The sequence below is a fragment of the Vicugna pacos genome, chromosome 17 (assembly GCF_048564905.1).
Source record: "Vicugna pacos chromosome 17, VicPac4, whole genome shotgun sequence".
Classification (NCBI taxonomy): domain Eukaryota; kingdom Metazoa; phylum Chordata; class Mammalia; order Artiodactyla; family Camelidae; genus Vicugna; species Vicugna pacos.
Genome location: NC_133003.1, coordinates 13,591,395 through 13,611,251, shown reverse-complemented (window position 1 = coordinate 13,611,251; position 19,857 = coordinate 13,591,395). Strand labels below are relative to the sequence as shown.

Sequence of the window (19,857 nt, the reverse complement as noted above, 5' to 3'; positions counted from 1 at the left end):
AAGGAAGGAAGCCCCGCAGATCTAGTCCAGAGAGAATGTCTTGAGCTGTCCCAGGGCTGACCGCCAGTGGGTTGCAAGGGGGGTGCTCTTCTGGTTGTCTATGTCTGACAACGCCTCTTAAAGGGAGGTACAACTGCTCTACAGGTTGTCAACTCTTTTTAATACTGTTCTTGCCCTAAAATCAGTGCCCTTTAAGAAAGACACAGGATACTACCCTTGCTAATTCTTAGGGCTATGTATTTCTGAGCTTCCCTGGTACAATTCGCTTCGGGGAGAGTGACTAGGGACCAATTTGAGAACATACAGATGGCAGCAAGCACAAATTTCTGAGACCATCTTTGCAGGGCGTACACTCTGTAAGGGACTGCCCCCGGCTTCCCAACCCAGGAAGGCAGCTGCTGAGATCTACAAGTCACGACAGCGCTCACAGCACTCTGTCCTAGAATGTCATTAGGGTGTTTACTCTTCAGCCTCTGTTCACCTCTGCAGGCTGAGAGTTCTCACAGTCAAGCCTACTGCTGCACCTGAGAGTTGTTCCAAAGCCCCCAGGATTGTCACAGAAGCCTTTGCATTCAAAGAGCTGGATGGCAGACCTCTCCCCTGTGACACAGGCAACTCCTCTTTATAGCAGATTAGTGATCTATACCAAACGAGGTAAATCCCCACTCTCAAAACCCTAACATTTCTATGTCTCCAAAGAATAAAGCTACCAACATCAGCCTTTAGAGATGGGGAATGTCCTCAACAAATTCTGTACCTGCAGAGTATTATGAAGACCAAGCCATGTCCTGAGGTGTAAATGATTAAACTGTCACCATGATACAGGTGGGGTAATACACTCATTTTTATAAGATCACAGTTTAGAGACTCATGGGCTTTTACAGCTGAAAAGGACTTTAGAGCTGATTACAGACCAACCTCCTCCCTATATTGCAGACAAGGACATTGAATACTAACTAAGGTAATTGGCTTATGAACTTACTAGGTAGCAAGTTTAGGTACCTGTTTACCTAGTGGCAGAGCCAGGATTCAAACCCACTGTATCAGTCAGAGTCCAGCTAGGAAAACAGAGTCCGTGCCAGGTGGTTGACTAGAAGGGACAGAAATGGGGAACTAGGTAAACCTAGAAGCGCTAAAAGACCAAACAAGGGCAGACGAGGAAAACCAGAAATTGGAAGCAACAATCCACCGTAGAGCTGGAGGGACTGAGGGAGGAGCTTGTGATCGGAGCTGGGACTGCCAAGAAGGGGGTGAAGCCACGGATGGGAAGCAGCCATTGCCAGAGATGCTGTTTGAAGTGGCTGGGGTTGGGGAGAAACACCTTGACTTCTCCTCCCTCCTTCCAACTTCTCACCAGTGCTCTCACTGGCCAAACTTAACAGGAAGTCTGTTGGCAAAGGAGCCTGGGGAATGTAGTTTTCCAGAGTCAGGCCCCCGTAAGCAGAGCAAAGAAAGGCAAGGAACAGATGGATGCACTACGTTTTTGGGTTCTTAGTGCCTTACTCTCAGCTTGTAATACGTTGGGGAACTTATCCTGCCCCCACTTCTCATGTGATGGAACCCTAGACAAGGAAACCTTGAGTTCCAGAAAGGGACTATTAAGGAATCAGTCCAGTATATGAAACGTTCCAGTATAAGCTCCAAAACGCCTCTTTCCGACAGGGATGGGAATTGTTTCTGCCTTGCTGGCTCATTTTAGTTAGTTTACTTTGTCAGTTACTTAGTTAGTTTTATCGCCTATTATTTTGGATTCCTGTAGATCTCACTGAAACATCAAAGTATACAGAATCCAAATTATCAATTTTCACTGCTGTGAAAAATTACTAAACTTTCCTGATTTTGAAGGTTCTAGCTATTGTGGCAAACACTTAAGGATTTATTTTATTAGCCAAGAACACCCAAAAAGCTATCACTTTTTTTTTTGGTAAAAATTGTTTTTTTTGTTGTTGTTGTTAAAAAAAAAAAACACCAAGAAAAATTTTAAAAAAGATACAGTACCTAAAAGGTATAAATTTGAATATATTTAAGAAATCAAACCTAATCTTGTCTTATATTTTAATATACTCTAGAATGATGGGAACTGTTATTTCTGCCCAACTACTGGTCTTGCCCAGTGGTTATCCTGCAGCTGGCCCCACAGAAACCCAAGCCTCAGGCAATGTCCCGTGGTTTACAGCCTCATCCCAGAACCACATGCTCTGATCCATTTGGTGGTCCACGCTGACCTGCTCAGAAGCCTCTCACTTCACATCCAGCAACACGTTTCGCTTTGTTCAAAACTCAGTGCCACATCGGGACCCACCTGTTTTTCAGGTGTGCCCAACCCACATACCTCTGTCACCACTCAGCTTCTCCTTCTGACTCTGGTTTCCCTGGAAACACAGCCCAGTGGTCCGGCTGGGCATCAGCGGAATCCCTGGGTCAACGGCACTTGCACGGCCCATCCCAGACGCCCGCCAGCATCTATCTGGGCGTTTGTCTACTTTCAAATACACTTTAAAAGACATCTAAACAGCAACAATCTACATTCATTAATTTCTGTTTTTGTTTTAAATCCGTAACTTTAAATAGCTTTAATATTCATATTGTTTATACTGTAAAAAACTGCATAAGCCAGTACTATTGTTAAACAGAGCATGCTATGTGTATGCATGCAGGATTCAACGTTCTCCGACAATGGGCTACTATCCCATATAGTTTGAGATGTGCTTCAGATCTTGCCAGGCTTTATAAACCCCTTCTAATCACGCAAAACAGACCCACATGGCTATTAATTCCAGACAGAGATCACAGGGCCCCTCTGCAAGGCCTGTCAACTAAAGTTTATAGCGGGTCAGCGAAATGATTCCTGGGACTGAACTTCTGCTTTGAAAACCACTTATATGAAGCCAGAAATACCTCTATCTCCCTCATGTGTAGCCCCCTTACCTGGGCCAGTTTTATGCTCCTAAGGTAAGAGAAAAGCATGTATTTACTAAGGTGATCCGAGCTCAAATAGTGGTTTCCCCAGCAACATTCAGATAATTCATGTAAATACGTGTTACTTTAAAAAGAAAACACCAACATGCCTACGTCCTCACTGACTTTGCTAGCTAGCATCAGCGAGGACCCAGCTCTGGCTCAGGTAATACCCTATTTAGGGACAGAGTCAGTATTTGCTTCAAAGGCCACCCTCTTTCCAACAAGGCTAACGTGAGAAGCCAGGGGGCCCTCCTGGGCCCTGCAGGCAGCCTCGGCTCCGTCCTCCCGCCCCATCTGTCTGACTGAAAAGAACCGCTGGTTCCCAGCGAAGGGAGGAATTCAAATCCTCATCAGCCTCGACTTTAGGAGTAGTTTCCGGAATCACTAAATCTGAGGACATCTGGAACAAATCAGGTTCACTCCCTGTAACAACTGGATTAAAGATGAAGAATACTTCGGGGGGCAGAGGAATTCCCCATATCTGCAGGCTGCCTAGAGGTCTGATGTCACGACGGGGCTGGTGTGCAGGATGTGTGACTCGATGGGCAGCAGGGTGGAGCCCCCCAGGCCACACATATGCCGCCTGGTAAACCCGGCGGCCACACACTCAAGATGCTAGAAGGGGCTCTGCGTCTCATGGAAGCTGGAGGCCACATGACTCCAGACAGCCACCGTGGTCCCTCCACAAATAACACTGTTGTGGCCATAATTCTTCCCTGCTTCTAGTGCAAGAACCAAATGGGGGATATAAGTGGTCACAGACAATAAAGCGTATTGAAATGACAAGCGTCCCGGTATTTGGAACCTTCTTCCTGTGAGGTGAGCTGCCACAGGGGCCCGGGGAAATGAGCTCTCCCCACCCGGGTCCTCGGAGGTTGAGACAGGAACATACCCACCAGATTTAGCCACAAATGTGCCCATTTGTCCACGAAGCGGCTGCCAGTTCACCACAAGGCCCAGTTTCTCTGCTTTGGGCCTGAAGTGTTGGTTTTCTTGAGCTCATTGAAGCTCGGACAGTCACCTGTGTCTTCAACAAACCCCAGACAAGGAATGAAGGTTTACTTCTGAACCAGTTTATTACTGTAGGTACTGGGAGCTACAGAGTCAGGGAAACACTTCCTCCACTGTTTGGTCAGGCTTCTAAGTTTGGTCCCACATTTAAAAAAAAGAAAAAGGAAAATGTAACATGACACCAGTCTTATAATGAAGTCAGAGTCCTGGATATTATAATCAAAATCATTCGTCTACTCCAATAAGCACAGCAAAACATTTGCTTCTCCGATATGTATCTGATCTCCCTGATTCTGCATGTGTGTAATTTCCCAAATCAGGAAAAACTTCTAAACCAAGGGTTTTTCACTTGTTTTTGTGACACCAGATACTCTTTGGCAGTCTAGGGAAGTGAAGGGATTCCTTCTCAAAATGGTTTTAAATGCCTAAAATAAAAAACAGGATTACAAAGAAACCAGCTATACAAAAATACAGATAATTATATTTAAAAATAGGTGGTTTACTAATTTGTGTTCTTTTTAAAATAATATTGAATGAGAAGATTTGGTGGTGGATCAGATAACTACCGTAACTTTGAAGTAGGAGAGAATGTGACTGATATTTTGAAATACCTGCAACACTGTAACTTGGCGTGAACAATACCAGTGATTTCTATGTGAGAAAGTCATAGGTCCTGCTAATATTACTGTGCTCTGTTGTCTGCAGTCCTAACTGAATCCAATGCCAAATTTCAGTTTGAAGTTAGTGAAAATAAAGCTGTGATTGATTTCCTATGTAAGTTCACAGGCCCCATGACTTCTACGCACAGACCACCAAGGAGACATGAACCCAGGTTAGGAACCTCTGTCCTACGGAAGGTGGAGGGAGGGACTGATTCAGTGACGGGAAGGAGAGGCCAGGGGAGGGAGGGAGGGAAGGCACACTTAGACTCCGACACCAGGAGAAAAGAAGGGCATTTCTGAAAGGTGTAAGATAAGAGATTTGGAGCTACTGTTGGCTTCATTCACCTCAATTCTATTGTCCCAGGTCTAACCATGAGCCAACTTTAAAACCAACAAATCTGGGAAGGTTGGATAGGGAAGTAGTACATAAATGGGAATGTTCTCCGTCTTGGCTCCGGAGGTTAAATTGATGGTGTCCTTCCACACAAAGAACACTTCTTCTTCCAGAAAAAAAAAAAAAAAGAAAACTGAAAAAAAGTCTTCTTTTTTTTCTGGAAGAAACCCAATTGTTGACTGAAACAATGGCATTCACCTCTTGTTCAATCTTGTTACCACATAAAACATTCGCAAACAGAGCCCAGTGCTCCCAGCAAGGAAGGCTGCTCACTGCACCAGAATATCACGTGTCATTTTTGTGTCCTAAGGACGGTAACCACTCCCAGCAACCACAGCGAAAGCCATCTCTCACAGGGTGCCCCTTCTTCTTTTATCCCTGTTTCTGGATGGTCCTCTTTAAAAGCCGAGCCCTGGGGAAGAAGCAACCAGAAGTAACCCTAAAAGACACAAGGCCCCACTCACCCCCTCAAAAGTGATTCCCACCCATCACTCTGTAAGACTGGTTTCTAAAACTCCCAACCCCCTCCAATTCCAAGAGGGCAGATAAAAAGCCCAGCAGCAACTGCCCCCCCCCCATATGTGATGAATACACTGGATTTGTTTTCCTTTTGAAACTCACAATTCTGTAAAAGGACCAGACTGCCTGGCCAGGAGGTCTAAGAACGAACAGACAAGCTGTGAGTTCTCTAGCGTCTCAGGTGGGGTTCCCTGAGCAGCAAGGATTTGGGAGGCTTGGGGGGGGGGAGCGGAATTCCACAGGAAGCAGGATGGAGCCAGGAAGGGTCTGAGCAAGGCAGGGGTCTTGGGTAGAGTCTAGCCTTGGCCTGAGTTGCAGGGGGCTTTGGAAAACAAAACACAGTATAGAATTACCCACTCTTGAGGCCAGAGGCTGGCTTTTCGTACCGCAAATCAGTCAGTCATTGGCTGAAGGCTGCTCAGGGTGGGTGTCACCTCCCGGGCCAGGAGACTCCCAGGAGGCAAGGGCCAGTCTCCAGACCAGAGGAAGGGCAGCTGTGAGCCCTTGGCAGCCAACACTTAACAGCAGCTGTGACACTGAAAGGGATCTGGGTGTGGCATCAACAGCGTCCACCCAGCCTTTTTGGATCCAGATCACCTGGAATGGAGTCAGGGAGGAAGGCTCATAAAATCTAGAAGGTCTTTACTTAGGACCTTCCCTCTTGGAGCAACTGCAATGGGCTCTGATTCAAGGGCAGTTCATGTTCTACCCAAGCCTGGCTCCTTGGCCCTGGGGGAGCCCAGGGACCAACCCTCCTCAGCCACAGTGGTCTTTGGTTGTTTTTTTTTTTTTCATCTTGGGAGAGAAGCAGGGCCACTTTCTGATTCTCCTGAGGTTATATCTGGTAGCTCAGAACAAAGTTGGGAGAGATGCGAACAAGAGGGTGTGTGTAAGAAAACTATGTGCGGGGTTGGGGCGGGGGTAGATTTACTGCAGCAAACAAAACAACTGCACAGAATTTGGCTTGTCTCACTAAGTCTGCTCCGAGATGGGTGAGTCTAGTGTTCGTGGCAGGGGACCAGCAACACAGTCCCACAGAATAAACTGCAAAGATCTTAGCAAAGAAACAATGGCACGTGGCTCCCTGTTAGCTCCTGATATGAGAGAAGTGAGGGATCTAGTTGCCACATTCTTTCGATAAGCCCTCCCAGGTTGAAGGTTCAGCAAGAGGATAAATGACTGCCACATCATTGTGGCCCTGCTGGAAAGGTGCTTAGACATGAAACCTCCAATGGTCGGCTCTGCTTGGAAGCCAAGAAAAATATTACCAAATAATATTTTATTAGGGACACCTGTGAGGGAGAGCCAGTCTTCCCGGGCGGCTTGGGAGGGAACTCTGAGCATGGTTCCAGCCTCTTTCTATGGTTGCCATGGTTACCCCCTGGCTCTGTCTCCAAGGTTCTTCTCTGGATTCCCTAATCTCTCACCATCCAGAGAGAAAACCTCAGTCAGTGTCTGCTCATCAGGGAGAGGGCTGTCCCTGAAATCCAAGATTCCTTGGGATAGATGTCTGCTGCTCATGTGTGGTAGAGCCTCCCACTGAGGCTGGTTGGCCATTTAGGAAACTGCGGATTAGATCTTCCCTGAGATAGGAAGGTATTTTCCACTGTTGTTTCCACCCACTTAGCAGCGCATCACAGTGGGAGCTAGAGACAGGCCAGGCTCCTCAAGCTGCCACAGCTATCTAAAGACAGAGGCCATGGGTCTAATGGCGAGAACACTGGACTTGGCCTCAGGAACCCCCTCCTGGCAGGTTTTTTTCCAGCCACTGCTATTGAACTTTCTTTCTGACCTCAGATAAGTGACTCAAATCCTCGCCTATCAGCTCCTCGTTCTGCACCTGAAATGCTATGCTCTCCATGAGAGTCGCCAATCACAAAGAACCTGCGAGCTGGGCTTGTTCCCACCCCGCCTGAGTTACTCTGGAGGACAGTGGAGTCACCGTCTGTGCTCATCCTGGCGCTGGGCTGGAGCCAGGGCTGCAAAGAAGCACAGCTGCGTGGCCCAGCTCCACCCAGGTCCCTCCCAGGACGATGGAGGGGGCGGAGGTCGGATCTCCTCTGCCCGGGATGTGCTGTGGACACCTCCCTCGCCTGCCTTTGCTGCTGTCCTCAGGAAAACAGGAACAAAGCTCCCAGCCCTGTACTCGGCTCACAGGTTTTTTGCTACAGCCAAATGCCCTTCAGCGTGTGTGCAATCTGTGGCTCCGCTCAGAAGAGAAGGGGAAAAGGATCAAGATGCAGATAAACGCGAGAGGAAGTAGTTACAGTGATGGAGAATGTTAGGGGTTTGGCAAAATGTGGAAAGAAAGCATTAACAGGAAGTTATTGGGAAGAAGGCTCGGTGTCAGTAAGTGGTATAAAAACTCCTGCTGGATATTCCAGATGGAGTTTATCAGCTGAGACTCTCTGAGAAAGCATGTGTAGCAGTCATCGTCCATGCCGCCGCCGGCTCCCCTGACCCAGACTGTTTCGACTTCCAGCTGCCCGTGTCTGAATCTCCGTAGCTCAGGGCCTTTCTGCAGAACCAGACTCGGCTGCTGTCCCAGGCTGGAGGGGCCCACCCGACTGTCCCTGCCCTCCCAACCCCAGAGGAGACCGCCACCAACGACTCTCCATGGTTGGTGTACCAACTCCCCAGCCCCTTCACCCCGCAGATGCAGCACTGTGAGCCGAGCATTTCCCTGCAGGACGAAGCTCCGAGAATTCCCTGTGGAGGCTGCATATGATGGGCTGACTGGCAGTCTCTCTCCATTCACATCCTTTGTCTTATGGCCTCGCAGCTCCTCCCATCAGGGAGGGAGCAGAGTTATCTCCCCGTCCTGAGAGTCTGGTTGGCCCTACGACTCTGCTTGGGCCAACAGAACGTGGCAAAAGTGACAAAAGACCACCTACGGCCTCCTTCAGGGAACCCCTGTCAGAGCAAGGGAGAGAGGAGACAGAGGACGAGGAATCCTTCGACTCTCATCCAAAATGCTCTATTCCACGGAGCATGTCCCCTTTCTTTCAAGAACATACCATTGAAAAAAATCATTCCTGTTTCCAGAGATTCCAGAAAGAACAACTACAGAAGCCAGCTGCTCCCAATCAATAAACTTTAGCACTTCTCCCGCCTCCCCAGATCTGGGGCAGACAGCGTATGGGGAAAAAAGAAAGAATCACAAGGCTAATATTCAGGCAAGAGCAAAAGTTTCCCCAGGTTTCTGATCCACTCCCACTCACCTTCTTTCATAAAGTAACAATAACAACAATAATAAAGTAATAGTAATAGTGATGATGTCACTGCTGACCTGCCAGCCGCAAGCTCATGGTCAAATCTGAGGCCCTCCAAGGAGAGAAAAGCCCAGCCTACGAGGACGAAGACTGCCATGACTTCATGCTTAGACTCATTTTGACCCCACAGGACAGGCGGCTGTTGTCTCCAAAGAGAAAAGCTGTTGAACAGCGTCTCACACGTCAGACAGCCCTGGGGGAACGTGACTGGGGACGGATGAAAGCCATCTTTGAGGGTGGATTTTGTCACCCAGCCACCTCCTTCCTGAATTGGGACTTCTCACACAAAGGAGGACTTCCCCCCAGCTCCCCGCCTTGGTACTCCTGGTCCAGGGTCGGCTGATTAGCAGACAGTGTGCAGAGAAGAAGAGGATGCAGAACTGGACATTCCCAGCTTTACTCCCACCTCCACCAACCATGAGGCCTTGAGCAAGTAACCGGCCTCCCTGCGACCCTGCACCCTCCCCACTACAAAGATTGTAATAATATTTACTTCTCAGTGTCATGGACATGATCAAATGAAATAAGAATGCTAGCTCTCATCTGCTGAGTGCTCACTATAGGCCAAGCTTTTGGAAACACTTAAATATTTTCTAATTCGTTAAATGCTCAGAACAACTTTATAAGGTGTTGCTATTATGTCTCCCATTTTACAGATGAGGAAACAGAGGCACAGGGATGCAAAGCAACTTGCCCATCGTTGTGCAGCTGGTAAGACGCTACAGCGTGTTTATGGATACCGAGGGCTCTATAGGATACTTGGTGCGTGGTCGGCCCTCAATAAACAGGGGTCTTTTCCCCTTCATGAAAGAAGATAACTCTACTTCTACCCGATGCTGTGCAGTTGATAATTCTGGCCACTTTGCCACTTTTGAGCAGGAGAAAAATTTGTTTCAAACTCTAAACAGCTCTGGGCACAGCAACCCTCCTCTTGAAGGCTGGCCTTTCATGGAAGGTGCGACCCATCTCCCAGCCGAGGGTTTTGGGAAATGCAGTTGGCCCCACCCCCACTGCGGTAACAGCATGACTTAGGCTACAATCATAGGACCACTATATGTGGCCACTAGATGGTTCTTCCAACTTCATAAAAATGCTTACTGTGCCTTTTCACCTCCCTTAAGAGTTCTTTCATTATTGGAGTTGGCTAGCCAGAAGGCACTGAATTTCCACTGGTCTCCTATGGGAGGCATCAAAAAAATTTTTTTAAACCCAACTGCCATAGCGTGTATTTCTTTTTCTTTATCTTTATCACACGTGCTATATTCTTAGGGACTCTGAGTATTCAGACAGATGAAACAAAACATAGCTGCATCATTTGACAAATGGCATTTTCAGTCCTGTTTAAAGAAATTATCTAAAGACCTTCCTCCCTATTCCTGGACATTTTGGAAATGGTGTGTTTTGGAACTAGTCTCAAGACCATGAAGGACTGTGGACTTTTAATTGAAGACTTGATTGTTTTAAGAGACAACAGGCCTGCCAGAACTCATGCTCTCTGGAGAGAAAAATAAAAACATCCATGAGCCCCAGTCACAGACAGAATTTCCTGGCCTGATCCCTGGCCACTCGGGGTGACCCAATCACTCCCAGATGTCTTCCCCTCTGTCTTCTCAAGACAACGGCTCCTCGGTCCGGTGGGCACTTGGCTGCTCCCCACCAAAGCGCCTTGTACTGTACTGTCAACCCAGTCATCGGACGGGTTTTTCTCTGTTTTCACTTTGCTTCAACTTTTCAGTACAGTGGATCACAGCTAACAGGAGAGCTAGGCTCTAAAGATAGCATGAAAGGCAAAAATTGTGTCCAAACTGCCCTTCTGAAGCCCTCGGGGAGGTACCGTGGCAGAGATCAACACAACATCTCTCCTAAGTTCAGCCTTGCCCAGGATGCGCCTGCACTGGGACCGAGGGCGGCTGCTACACAAACCTGAGCCGGGGGTGTAGGAACTGAGGTGATGGAGAGAGTGGCTGACTCAAAACTCAAGACATACTTTCACTCAGTAGAATAGAGAACCCAATGACCCAATGATCCACAGCATCTCAATCTCTCTCTCTCTTCCCTCCCCTCCCTCCAGCGTGCCTACCTGCACTCTTACTAGGTTAAATGCACGCATGCTATGATTCTGCTACACCAGCACTGGCTTCAGGATGAAACCTAAACTCACAGGTGTGTTCCGATCCAGTTTCCTCCTCTCTCTCCCCATCTTTTGCCTCATCTCACTGTGTTCTCTTGACCTGTGTCCAGTATTTCTGCCTTAAACATCTTTGTCACAAGCATTTTTGCAGCATACTTTTTGACCACATAATGAATTGGCCATAAGGCAATTTTGCCATAAAAGGTAAAGGAACTGGTGGACTCATATTACATACATCATAGCTCTCATAACGGTCTATACAGTGACAAGTAGACATGGTGATCTTAAAGCAGTGGATGATAACAACCCTATATATTGACTTGATAGAAAATACGGTGATAAAACTCACTAGAAGTATGAAATAACAGAATGTAAAGCCAGACTGCATACTGTACTGGAAAATGGTAACATATCAGCTTACAAATCCTTCAGTGTTTTGAAGGTGCAGAGTTGAGCCCACATTTCCCATAGAATTTTGGAACATCTATCAACGAACATGTGACAACATGCCAGGAACACACAATAGTGCAGATGCTTTCACAACACAGAGCTCAGTTACAAACGTGCATCTTAGTATTTGGAACTGGTTATCTCTCCCAAAGGAGGAAGAAATTTTACCAAAAAAGGAAAAGTGCAATGCTGAATGGGGAAACGAATCCCATTTTAAATCCATTCAAATATTTTGTATTTCACAATAAAGTCTTTTAAACTTCGTTATTCCTTTGTCATGTTTCATTATATCCTGTTTAATGACGCTCCTTTATTTATTATTTTACTTTCACAACAAAATCGCCTTACAGCCAGTTAGTTACACGGCGATGAGGTTTGCAGCAAAAATGCTTGTGGCAAAGACGTTTACCTCAGAGAAACTCATGGCAAAAAGACCTCCTGACAGCCTCCTTCCCTCCAGATGCCTGCAGATCTGCGTGGGAATCCTGCCCTCCACCCCTCCCTGCCTCTGCTCACACTCTCCCTCTGCCCTGAATGCCTGGATTCTCCTCATTCCCCTCAGTTCCTCCTCTTGGAAGCTGCTCCAGGGCCCTGTGATCCTCCACCTACCTCTCCTCTAGCACCGACCAGGCACTGACATCACCCAGCTGTCCTCTCCCCGCCACACTAGGGACCCCAGGAGAGCAGGACCCACACACTGTTCATGTCTGCAGCCTAGTGCCCAGTTCTTCCTTGACTTGAACAATGAAGGGATGCACATCCCATCCTAGGCAATACTGAATCGAGAAAGTTACACAATAACCAAAGCAGCTCACTTCTGGTTCAAGCCACCAAGCCTTTGTCAAACCAAATTCAGACCTTGGCTTCCATGAGCAGTCTGCTGACTGTGCCTTCTCTCCCTGTGTGCCTGGCTCTGCACAGAGATCTGGGGAAATTTCAAAGTAACTGAAACCTTCGGCTTGGTTTTGTATCTCTACTTATCTGATTATCAGTTTATGTTTCTCTGATGGCTCCCTTGGGGATGACTTTGGGCCCAAGAGTATCATGGAGGTTTGTTTAATGGGGCATCCAGCCAAAAGTCTATTTTGAGAGACCAAGGGGCCTCCTGGAAAACAACACATCCTAGGGAGAGGAGCTTTGGTCCACGGATATTGCTTTGGAGATTTAGAAAATCTCCTCCCCCAGTCTCTAGGTCTCATGTCTGAGCTCTAGGAAGATGAACTTGCAAGAAAGGTTGAAATAGGCCCCCCAATCTACAAGGCACTAGGAAAGAGACAGAGCTACCCTCTTACTTACATTGTAGAATAGACTGCATTATGGTTCCAATTTTCTACCCCTCCCTATATTTGTTTCCTCTGCTGCAGGACTCTCCAGTCCCTTGACTTTGTACTTGGTCATGTGACTTGCTATGACCAAGAGAATAAGTAAGAATGCAGCAGGGCTGAGCCAAGGCCTTAAGGGTCATTGCAGGTTTCTGCTTGCCTTAATGCACCATGGCCATGCCAAGAGAAGTAGTCGTCCAGGCCAGCCCACTGGTTCCAGCAGAACAATGAAAGACACATGAAGCAGAGTTGAACTGGGTCACCCGAGTCTAGCTGAGATCCATCTACCCCCTGTTGAGCCCCAGATTCATACGCAAGTCAGCCCAGATCCAGCTGAACCTAGCCTGCACCAGCCAACCCTCAGCTGGTCTCCAGATCTAGGAGAATAAATGACTGCTCTTTGAAGCCACTCAGTTTTGAGTGGTTTGTTATGCAGCATTTTTCTGTGGTTATAGCTAACTGATACATACAGGACACTGGTCCCTGGCCACCACACTAGCTGTTCTCCTATTATTGATTACTGGGCCCAGAAAGTAGACCTGGTTCTCACTAACAACCTTGAGAAGCCAGGGTGGGGCAGTGGAGGCAGCTTTAGGCACAAGGAATCTTACTGATCAGGAGCCTTGGGTTTTACATCTTAACACATGAAGAATACAATGCAACAGAGATGACTTTGACCGTTGACCAATATGCAGCAAAAAAATCAGGACTTTCCTAACCGAATATTTAACCTGAGAGCAAATGAATATTTTTCCACCACATGAAGTTTTCTATGATCCAAAATAAATTTCCAACATTTATAGTCTGCCTCAAGATAAAACAAATCTAAGTATTTCTGTTTCATGTTACGTTTCCCCTAAAACACTTTTTGGAAGATCTTTCTAAAACTAAAAGTCATGACCTGATATCTTACGAACCTTCTTAAGAATTGGTTTCTCTAATAATCCCAGGAGGTCTTTCTCATTCATGTTGAAAAAGTCCAATAACCACTCATCAGTTAGAAAGAATTTTCCAAGCTTGGCAAAACATGTGTTTCTTTAATCTACCACACCTGTCCTAAGTAAAAGTAATGCCAATTAACATTTAAGAGGTTTGGGGGTGTGTGTGTTGGGGGGTGTGTATGTGTTGGGAGCGGGTGGTGGTTTACATCACCTTTCCCCCAAGAAGCACAAACAAAAGAAAAAGAATCTTAGCATTACTTTCTTTTGATGAATAATGGATTATTTACCATGAGAAGCAGAAGTGTCCTGGTATAGTCCCTGGTTCACGATGGGATATTTCTTTCATTCCACCCAAACTTAAATCTCACAGTTAAGGGACACAGTTTGGCATCTCAGAGAACAAGTAACACAGATGACAGTTTTTGAGAAATGGCAGTAAGTGATATGGAGGCTAAAAGAATCTTTCAGAAGGAATTGCCTCAAAAGGATCCCATTCTCTGAAATGTGCTAAGTGACTCCGGACCAGCACCTTCGTCGTAAAAGAAGTCTACAATAAAAGGTTAGTGAGAGCAAACAGAGGCCTCTGTGTGGTTCCCCTCCAGCTGGGGGTTCACGTTCTGTGGGAGAAAGAGCTGCTTCAGTAGAGAGGCTATCTGCCCTCTGGATCGGGACAGTATCCCCTCTCCTCCCACTCCCGCCCCAGAACCATCACTTGTTGCTAAAGCAGATGCCACTGCCACTCTGCTGTGAGAAAAAAAATAAAAAGGTCCTTTATATAATAATAAACTGAATCATATGGACTGTCCCAAACAGTTCCATATTGGCAACATCATATGGTTCAACTTCATACCATGAGTACACATAAAATACGCACCCCACCCCCATACAAATACAAATACTCAAGAAAATGAGAAATACAGGTTAAATTATAAGACATGTGTGGTTGCAAACAAAACAGAAACTAAACTATCCCCCCGTAAAGTAATAGCTGTTGTTAAAATTATTGTATGATATTCATTTTTTAAAACCACAACTTCTCACTGTAACTTACAACTCTATTGAGGCTCTTCGGTGGGGAAATCTGCACATTCAGACTTCAGGTCTGGAGTCAAGACAGCTTCCCAGAAGGATGTGGAGAAAGGGCCCTTGACTTACCTGGAGAGCAACAGGTGACCCTGAAGCTGCAGGTCGGCGGCACAGTCCTCGGAGCGGCAATTCCTCTCAAAAACAGTCTGTGAGGGGGACACAACAGCAGCGTCAGGACAGGGCTTAATGCAAATGAGCAAGTGACAGTCAAATCGCCCAAGTCAGAGGGCATTCTTCCCGCGAGCCCCTCAAGCCCGGGACCTTCATGGAGCCAGCTCCCCGCGTGGCAAGGGGTCCTGAGCCGTTAACAAGGAAAACCCACATCAGCGGTGGTCTTGACCGTGAAGGACCCCCTTTATCTGATTCATTTCTAGGGCTACTCAAGTGCTTCTCCAAGTCGTTTTTTCAAGAAAGGGACACAGCAGGTGTTCTTTCCATCTGTGAGACTCTCAATGCTCTCAGGAGTGAATCATAAACCAGTTGAGTCAAGAATTTAGATTACAGTCTTGTCATTGCCCTCTGCTGTCTTAGGGAGGCAGAAAATCTGCATCTTAGATGGGTTCTGCCTGAGCAAGGAGGTCGTGGTGTAATTTTTAGTTCCAAAGGGAAAAGTCAAAGGCAATTAGGCTCTGAAGCGGAGGGCACCCCACAGGCTGAACGGATCCCTTCTCACGTCTTGGGAGGGGCAGCCAGTAGTTAATGGGGCTGGCGTGTCCTTTCTGTAACCAGGACTGGGCCTTGACGGCCAAAGCCTCACCCAGGGCCTAAAGCTCGCTGGGCCAAACCAGACATCCTCCCAGAAGGCTCATGGCGTGTGCCTGAGCTGGATCTACCTGTGGAAGATGCTGGGGAATCAAGAGCAGCTTTAGGGACGAGTTAGAGTTTTCCTCTCTCTCTGGTCCTTCCCTCAGTCTGGTCTCAGCCTCTCTGATGTTTCTAACCTATGGCCAGCAGGCTCCCTGCGTCCACATTGACAGACACTCTTCACTCTTGTTAGGTGCCTTTGATCACTTGGGTAAGATTCTGGAGAGAAGAGCTGGTTGCCTTTTTTTTTTTAAGTTGTAATTTATTCACTGTTCAACTTCTCTGTCATCACCACTCATGGTCTGGATCCCTCCTGCCCCCGGACTGAACACAGTTCCAGGTGATTTGCTCCCCTCCCACAGGATTAAGTCCAGGCGGCTTCTCAGAACGTCAACGTGGACTCCAGCAAACGTGCTGGCCAACAAACAGTCTAGACCCAACCAGACAGGATAATTCTGCCTATGGAAATTCATATTTCTGTGTCACATTTCCAAAAGAATAACGTATCCCAGCCAACATTCCCTGCCTTGAGCATGGGGAAAAAACTCATGAAAGTCTTGGGCAAAAAGAGGACACTCCCATGTTCTTTTGGCCACTACCGGGGGCAAGGAGAGAGCCAAATTTCCAGGAGATTTCAGTGTACGGCATGTGTGCTTTATTTGCCTTCTCAGTCACGGAGAAGACAGGAGGAGGCGGATGTGAGGTCTGCGCAAACATCTCAGGTGAGAGAAGGCTTTCTGAGGTTAGGAAGGAGGTGAAAACACCAAAGGTGGCTCTACCATCAAGCTAAGGAAACTTTAAGGATGAAGGGCCCTTTCTGAGCCACCAGGGCCTTGCACCTAACTTTCTATTCGTAATACCACTTTCTTTTTCTCCAATAGAAGCTCTCCTCCCAAATCATGTAAGCTGCAGGCCCCGCTGAACCCAGCTCTGCCCCTGGTGACAGGCTCCTCCTTACTAGTGTCTCTCTCATTTCACAGGCAAGAGAGACAGTTTGACTCCCCGCCTTTGGAGGAGGGTGGGGAGCAGGGGGAAGTGACCTACATCCATCCCGGGGCACGCAATCCGGCAAGATCTGGTCCTTGCCCTCCTCAGCTCCGTCTCTCTCGTGCCAGCTGCCCCTCAGACAGCCCTGGCCACTTCCTACCCCAGGGCCCCCCAACAAGCTGATCCTGAATTCCTCCACTTACTTCACCCGGTACGTGTCCTCTCATCCTTCAACAAGCAAATTAAAACTACATCCCTGAGCCCCTGACAAGTCTGGGCTTCCACCGTCAGCTCTTGTAGTTCGTGCATTTTTCCTTCTACTGCTCATCGTGATCGTCACTAACTCACTGCATCATGATGTGTTTCCTGTTTGTCTCCCCTGCTAAAGTTATGCTGTATGAGGACGGGGACCATACTGGTCTTGTTCACTCCTGTGCCTGTCCTCAGAGCTTGGCGTGTGGAAGCTGCCCAGTCCACACTGGAGGACCACACGTGCTCTGAGAGATGGGCTAACACTGAAATGGGGAACTCAGTGATGGATGCCCCAGTGTGGGCCAATGCAAATACACTGCTCACCAACACCAAAGCTGCAGCCTGCAACCAAAGCACCTGTCCCTCAGCTCCAGGCAAGTGCAGAGCCTCCCCAGGGGGAACCAGGTGCTTTGTAAAAGCTTTGTCCTTGGTCTGACTTTTCCTTGTACTCTGCACTCTATTTCCTGACCCTCAAACTAGCTTCTCTAGCTGTTAAGTCTTCCAGTGCTGCTGAATTTCCATCCAGCCAAAGGCAAGGACCGAATCTCTCTCTCTCACACACACACACCTACGCAAACACACATTAGGAGAATGCTTACACTGACTAGCTAAATTTAGGAATAAACTATAGAGAAAAAGTAAAGCACAAACTTAGAAGTTAGTCCAGAACTCAATTTCTACACTGATAAGATGAAAAGAACCACATCAGTGACACTCCTGTTAATCCAGGGGTGGGACTCTGTGGCTCTTCCCCTATTTTTGTTTTAGGCACCCGCATCACTGTTTACACCAGCAAATGTGAGTGACAACTACAGTGTGTAAGAAGGAGCGTCATGAGGGTTGTCCAGTTGACGCTGAAGTAAGGAGACAATGGAGACAGAGTCAGAGTGAATTTCTCTCTGTGCAGACAACTGTACTTTCTGAAAACCAATGCACAGCATCTCCTATTGCACTCTTCACAATGTGACCTTCCTCCCGCAGACAGGTGGCGGGTGGAGTCAATGCTCCACCCCTTGATTCTGGGTGGATCTGTGCTGCAGAGGAAGCATAGCTGTGCAATTTCAAAGACTTGTCAGAAAAAGTCACAGAGCTTCCTCTGAGTTCTCCTGGGACATTTGCTGCTGGAACATCACTACTCTGCTGCACAGAGGCCTGAGCATCCCCGGAGGGGCTCACGCTGAGAGAAACCCACAGGCAGCATCCACCCCAGGCCGCGTGAGGGAGCCATCGTGGCCCAATGAGCTGCCCTGGCTGACACTCATTGGGCGGAGGTGAGCTGTCTCTCTGGCAAACTTCAAATTCATGAACAAAATGAAGGACTGCTGTTATTTTAGGCCATGAAGTCTTGGGGTAGTTTGTGACACAGCCATAGATTTAGCGGGATGCTCCTGAACCCAAGGACCTCCCCTAACTTGGGCAGTGGCGTGAACGGGAGAGGGCGTGCATTCCGAGCCCAGGGAAAGCCTTGGCTTAGGCAAGTCCCTCCCCAGGTGGGAATGAAGTTGTCTCCCAGGTAAAACATCAAGATTCCAGAGAGTCAAGAGATCTGAGTGGCAAAACGGAGACTAAAGTTGAAATTCACAGTTCCTGTACTTGGGACCTGGACTCATCTCTCTGGGCAAATGACCGTTTTTGTTTCCTGAGGAACTGAAAAACATCTCTCAGACAGTTCACAGAAGGCTGTGCTTTTCTCACAAAGCCATGGCCACCAAGGCCAGGGCAGCCTTGGGTACGTGTGATTCAGGGCTGGCGGCTCCGTGGCTGCCCTGACCAAGGCTGACTTCAGAAAGGCAGTTGTCCAGCTGCTCAGGCCTCAGGGGTGCCCACTTCTCCCACCCAGATCTGCTCTGGAAAGAATCTTCCCTCCTGATCTAGCAGGAGGTAGGATCCCTCGTCTAGTCCAGCTGCCATGTTCAGAGAAGTGACAGTGTCTTGGACTTGGTGATACTAGCTTTAAAAATATATGTAATCATTGACATAGGTTAGACACTGTTTATGGGGTTGCTACAGCAACCCAGTCCCATGCCGAGGCCTGAGAAAACAGAACAATTGGATTGGGTGGGAATAAATGCTTCTCAAATCCCACCCCAAGGCTATTTTCAAGCTAAAATGAGCAAGACGTTTCCTGACAGGCGATCTGACTTTGCAGAAGGTCTCTGCTGGAGAGCAGGAGGGCCATTTCTGAGCTGTTATTTCTCCCACAGTCCCACACAAGTTCCCAGAGGTCCCAGCCATACGTAATTCATGTCTGCAACCCCCAGCACCTAGCATAGTATTAAACGTGTGTGTGTGTGTGTGTGTGTGTGTGTGTGTGTGGAAATGCTATGACCTGAGGGTAAGAGGTTTCTCCTTCCCAATTCTTAATGCTTTTTCCAGAGTCCAACATTGTCCTTAACGTGGCCCCTTAAAAGAGCTCAGGGTGGTCCCAGGAATTTCAGCTCTATTGAGTCCTTCACTCAAAGGAAGGAGGGAAGTCTCATAGCCTGGTATTTAAAATCAGGTTATACAGACAGACTTGCTTTTTAAAGAACAGCAGGTCCACAAGAATAAATGAAAGACAAATACTCTGGAAAAGTAAAGCCGAGAAATCCCTTTGATCTCAGGGACTGTGTACATTGTCCTTTCAGATTCTGAAATCACAGGAGGAGAAACAGTCCTGTTGGTCTCCCTGTAAACAAAAACATGATACCAATTTGGCTTCCTGCCTCAATGGAAAGATTGGAAGTCATGAGTTCTTGTGCCTTTGGGCATCCTTTGGTTTACCCATGGCCCTGCAGTTTGGAGAACAGTCCCCTCTGCCTTTTAAAGACAACACTTCAATAATCTAGTTCAACCTCCGTGAAGAATGGAGTGGGAGGCTGAGCTGCTCAGGAAGGCGCTGGCCCACCTGGGTCTGCACCTGGCCTCTAGACCCTCCCCGTCCCCTTGCCAGGTCTGCCTGGGACTGGGTGGCCTTTTCTAGGCCACATTTTGTGTCCCTTTGACAACCTCCGACTTTTAATATCAACCCTAAACTCTCCTCTAGGGAATCTCCTTGCTCTCCAGAACCAGAATTTCCTTCCCTT

General features: G+C 47.6%; 1 protein-coding gene across 1 annotated transcript in view; it reads right to left on the bottom strand.

Annotated features, from left to right (window-relative positions):
* ITGA9 (integrin subunit alpha 9) overlaps nucleotides 1-19,857 on the bottom strand; it is a 310,689-nt gene that overhangs the window by 127,059 nt on the left and 163,773 nt on the right. The window contains exon 17 of the mRNA XM_072940989.1: nucleotides 14,819-14,895. Within this exon, the coding sequence (XP_072797090.1) occupies nucleotides 14,819-14,895 (77 nt within the window). The remainder of the gene's footprint in view (nucleotides 1-14,818; nucleotides 14,896-19,857) is intronic.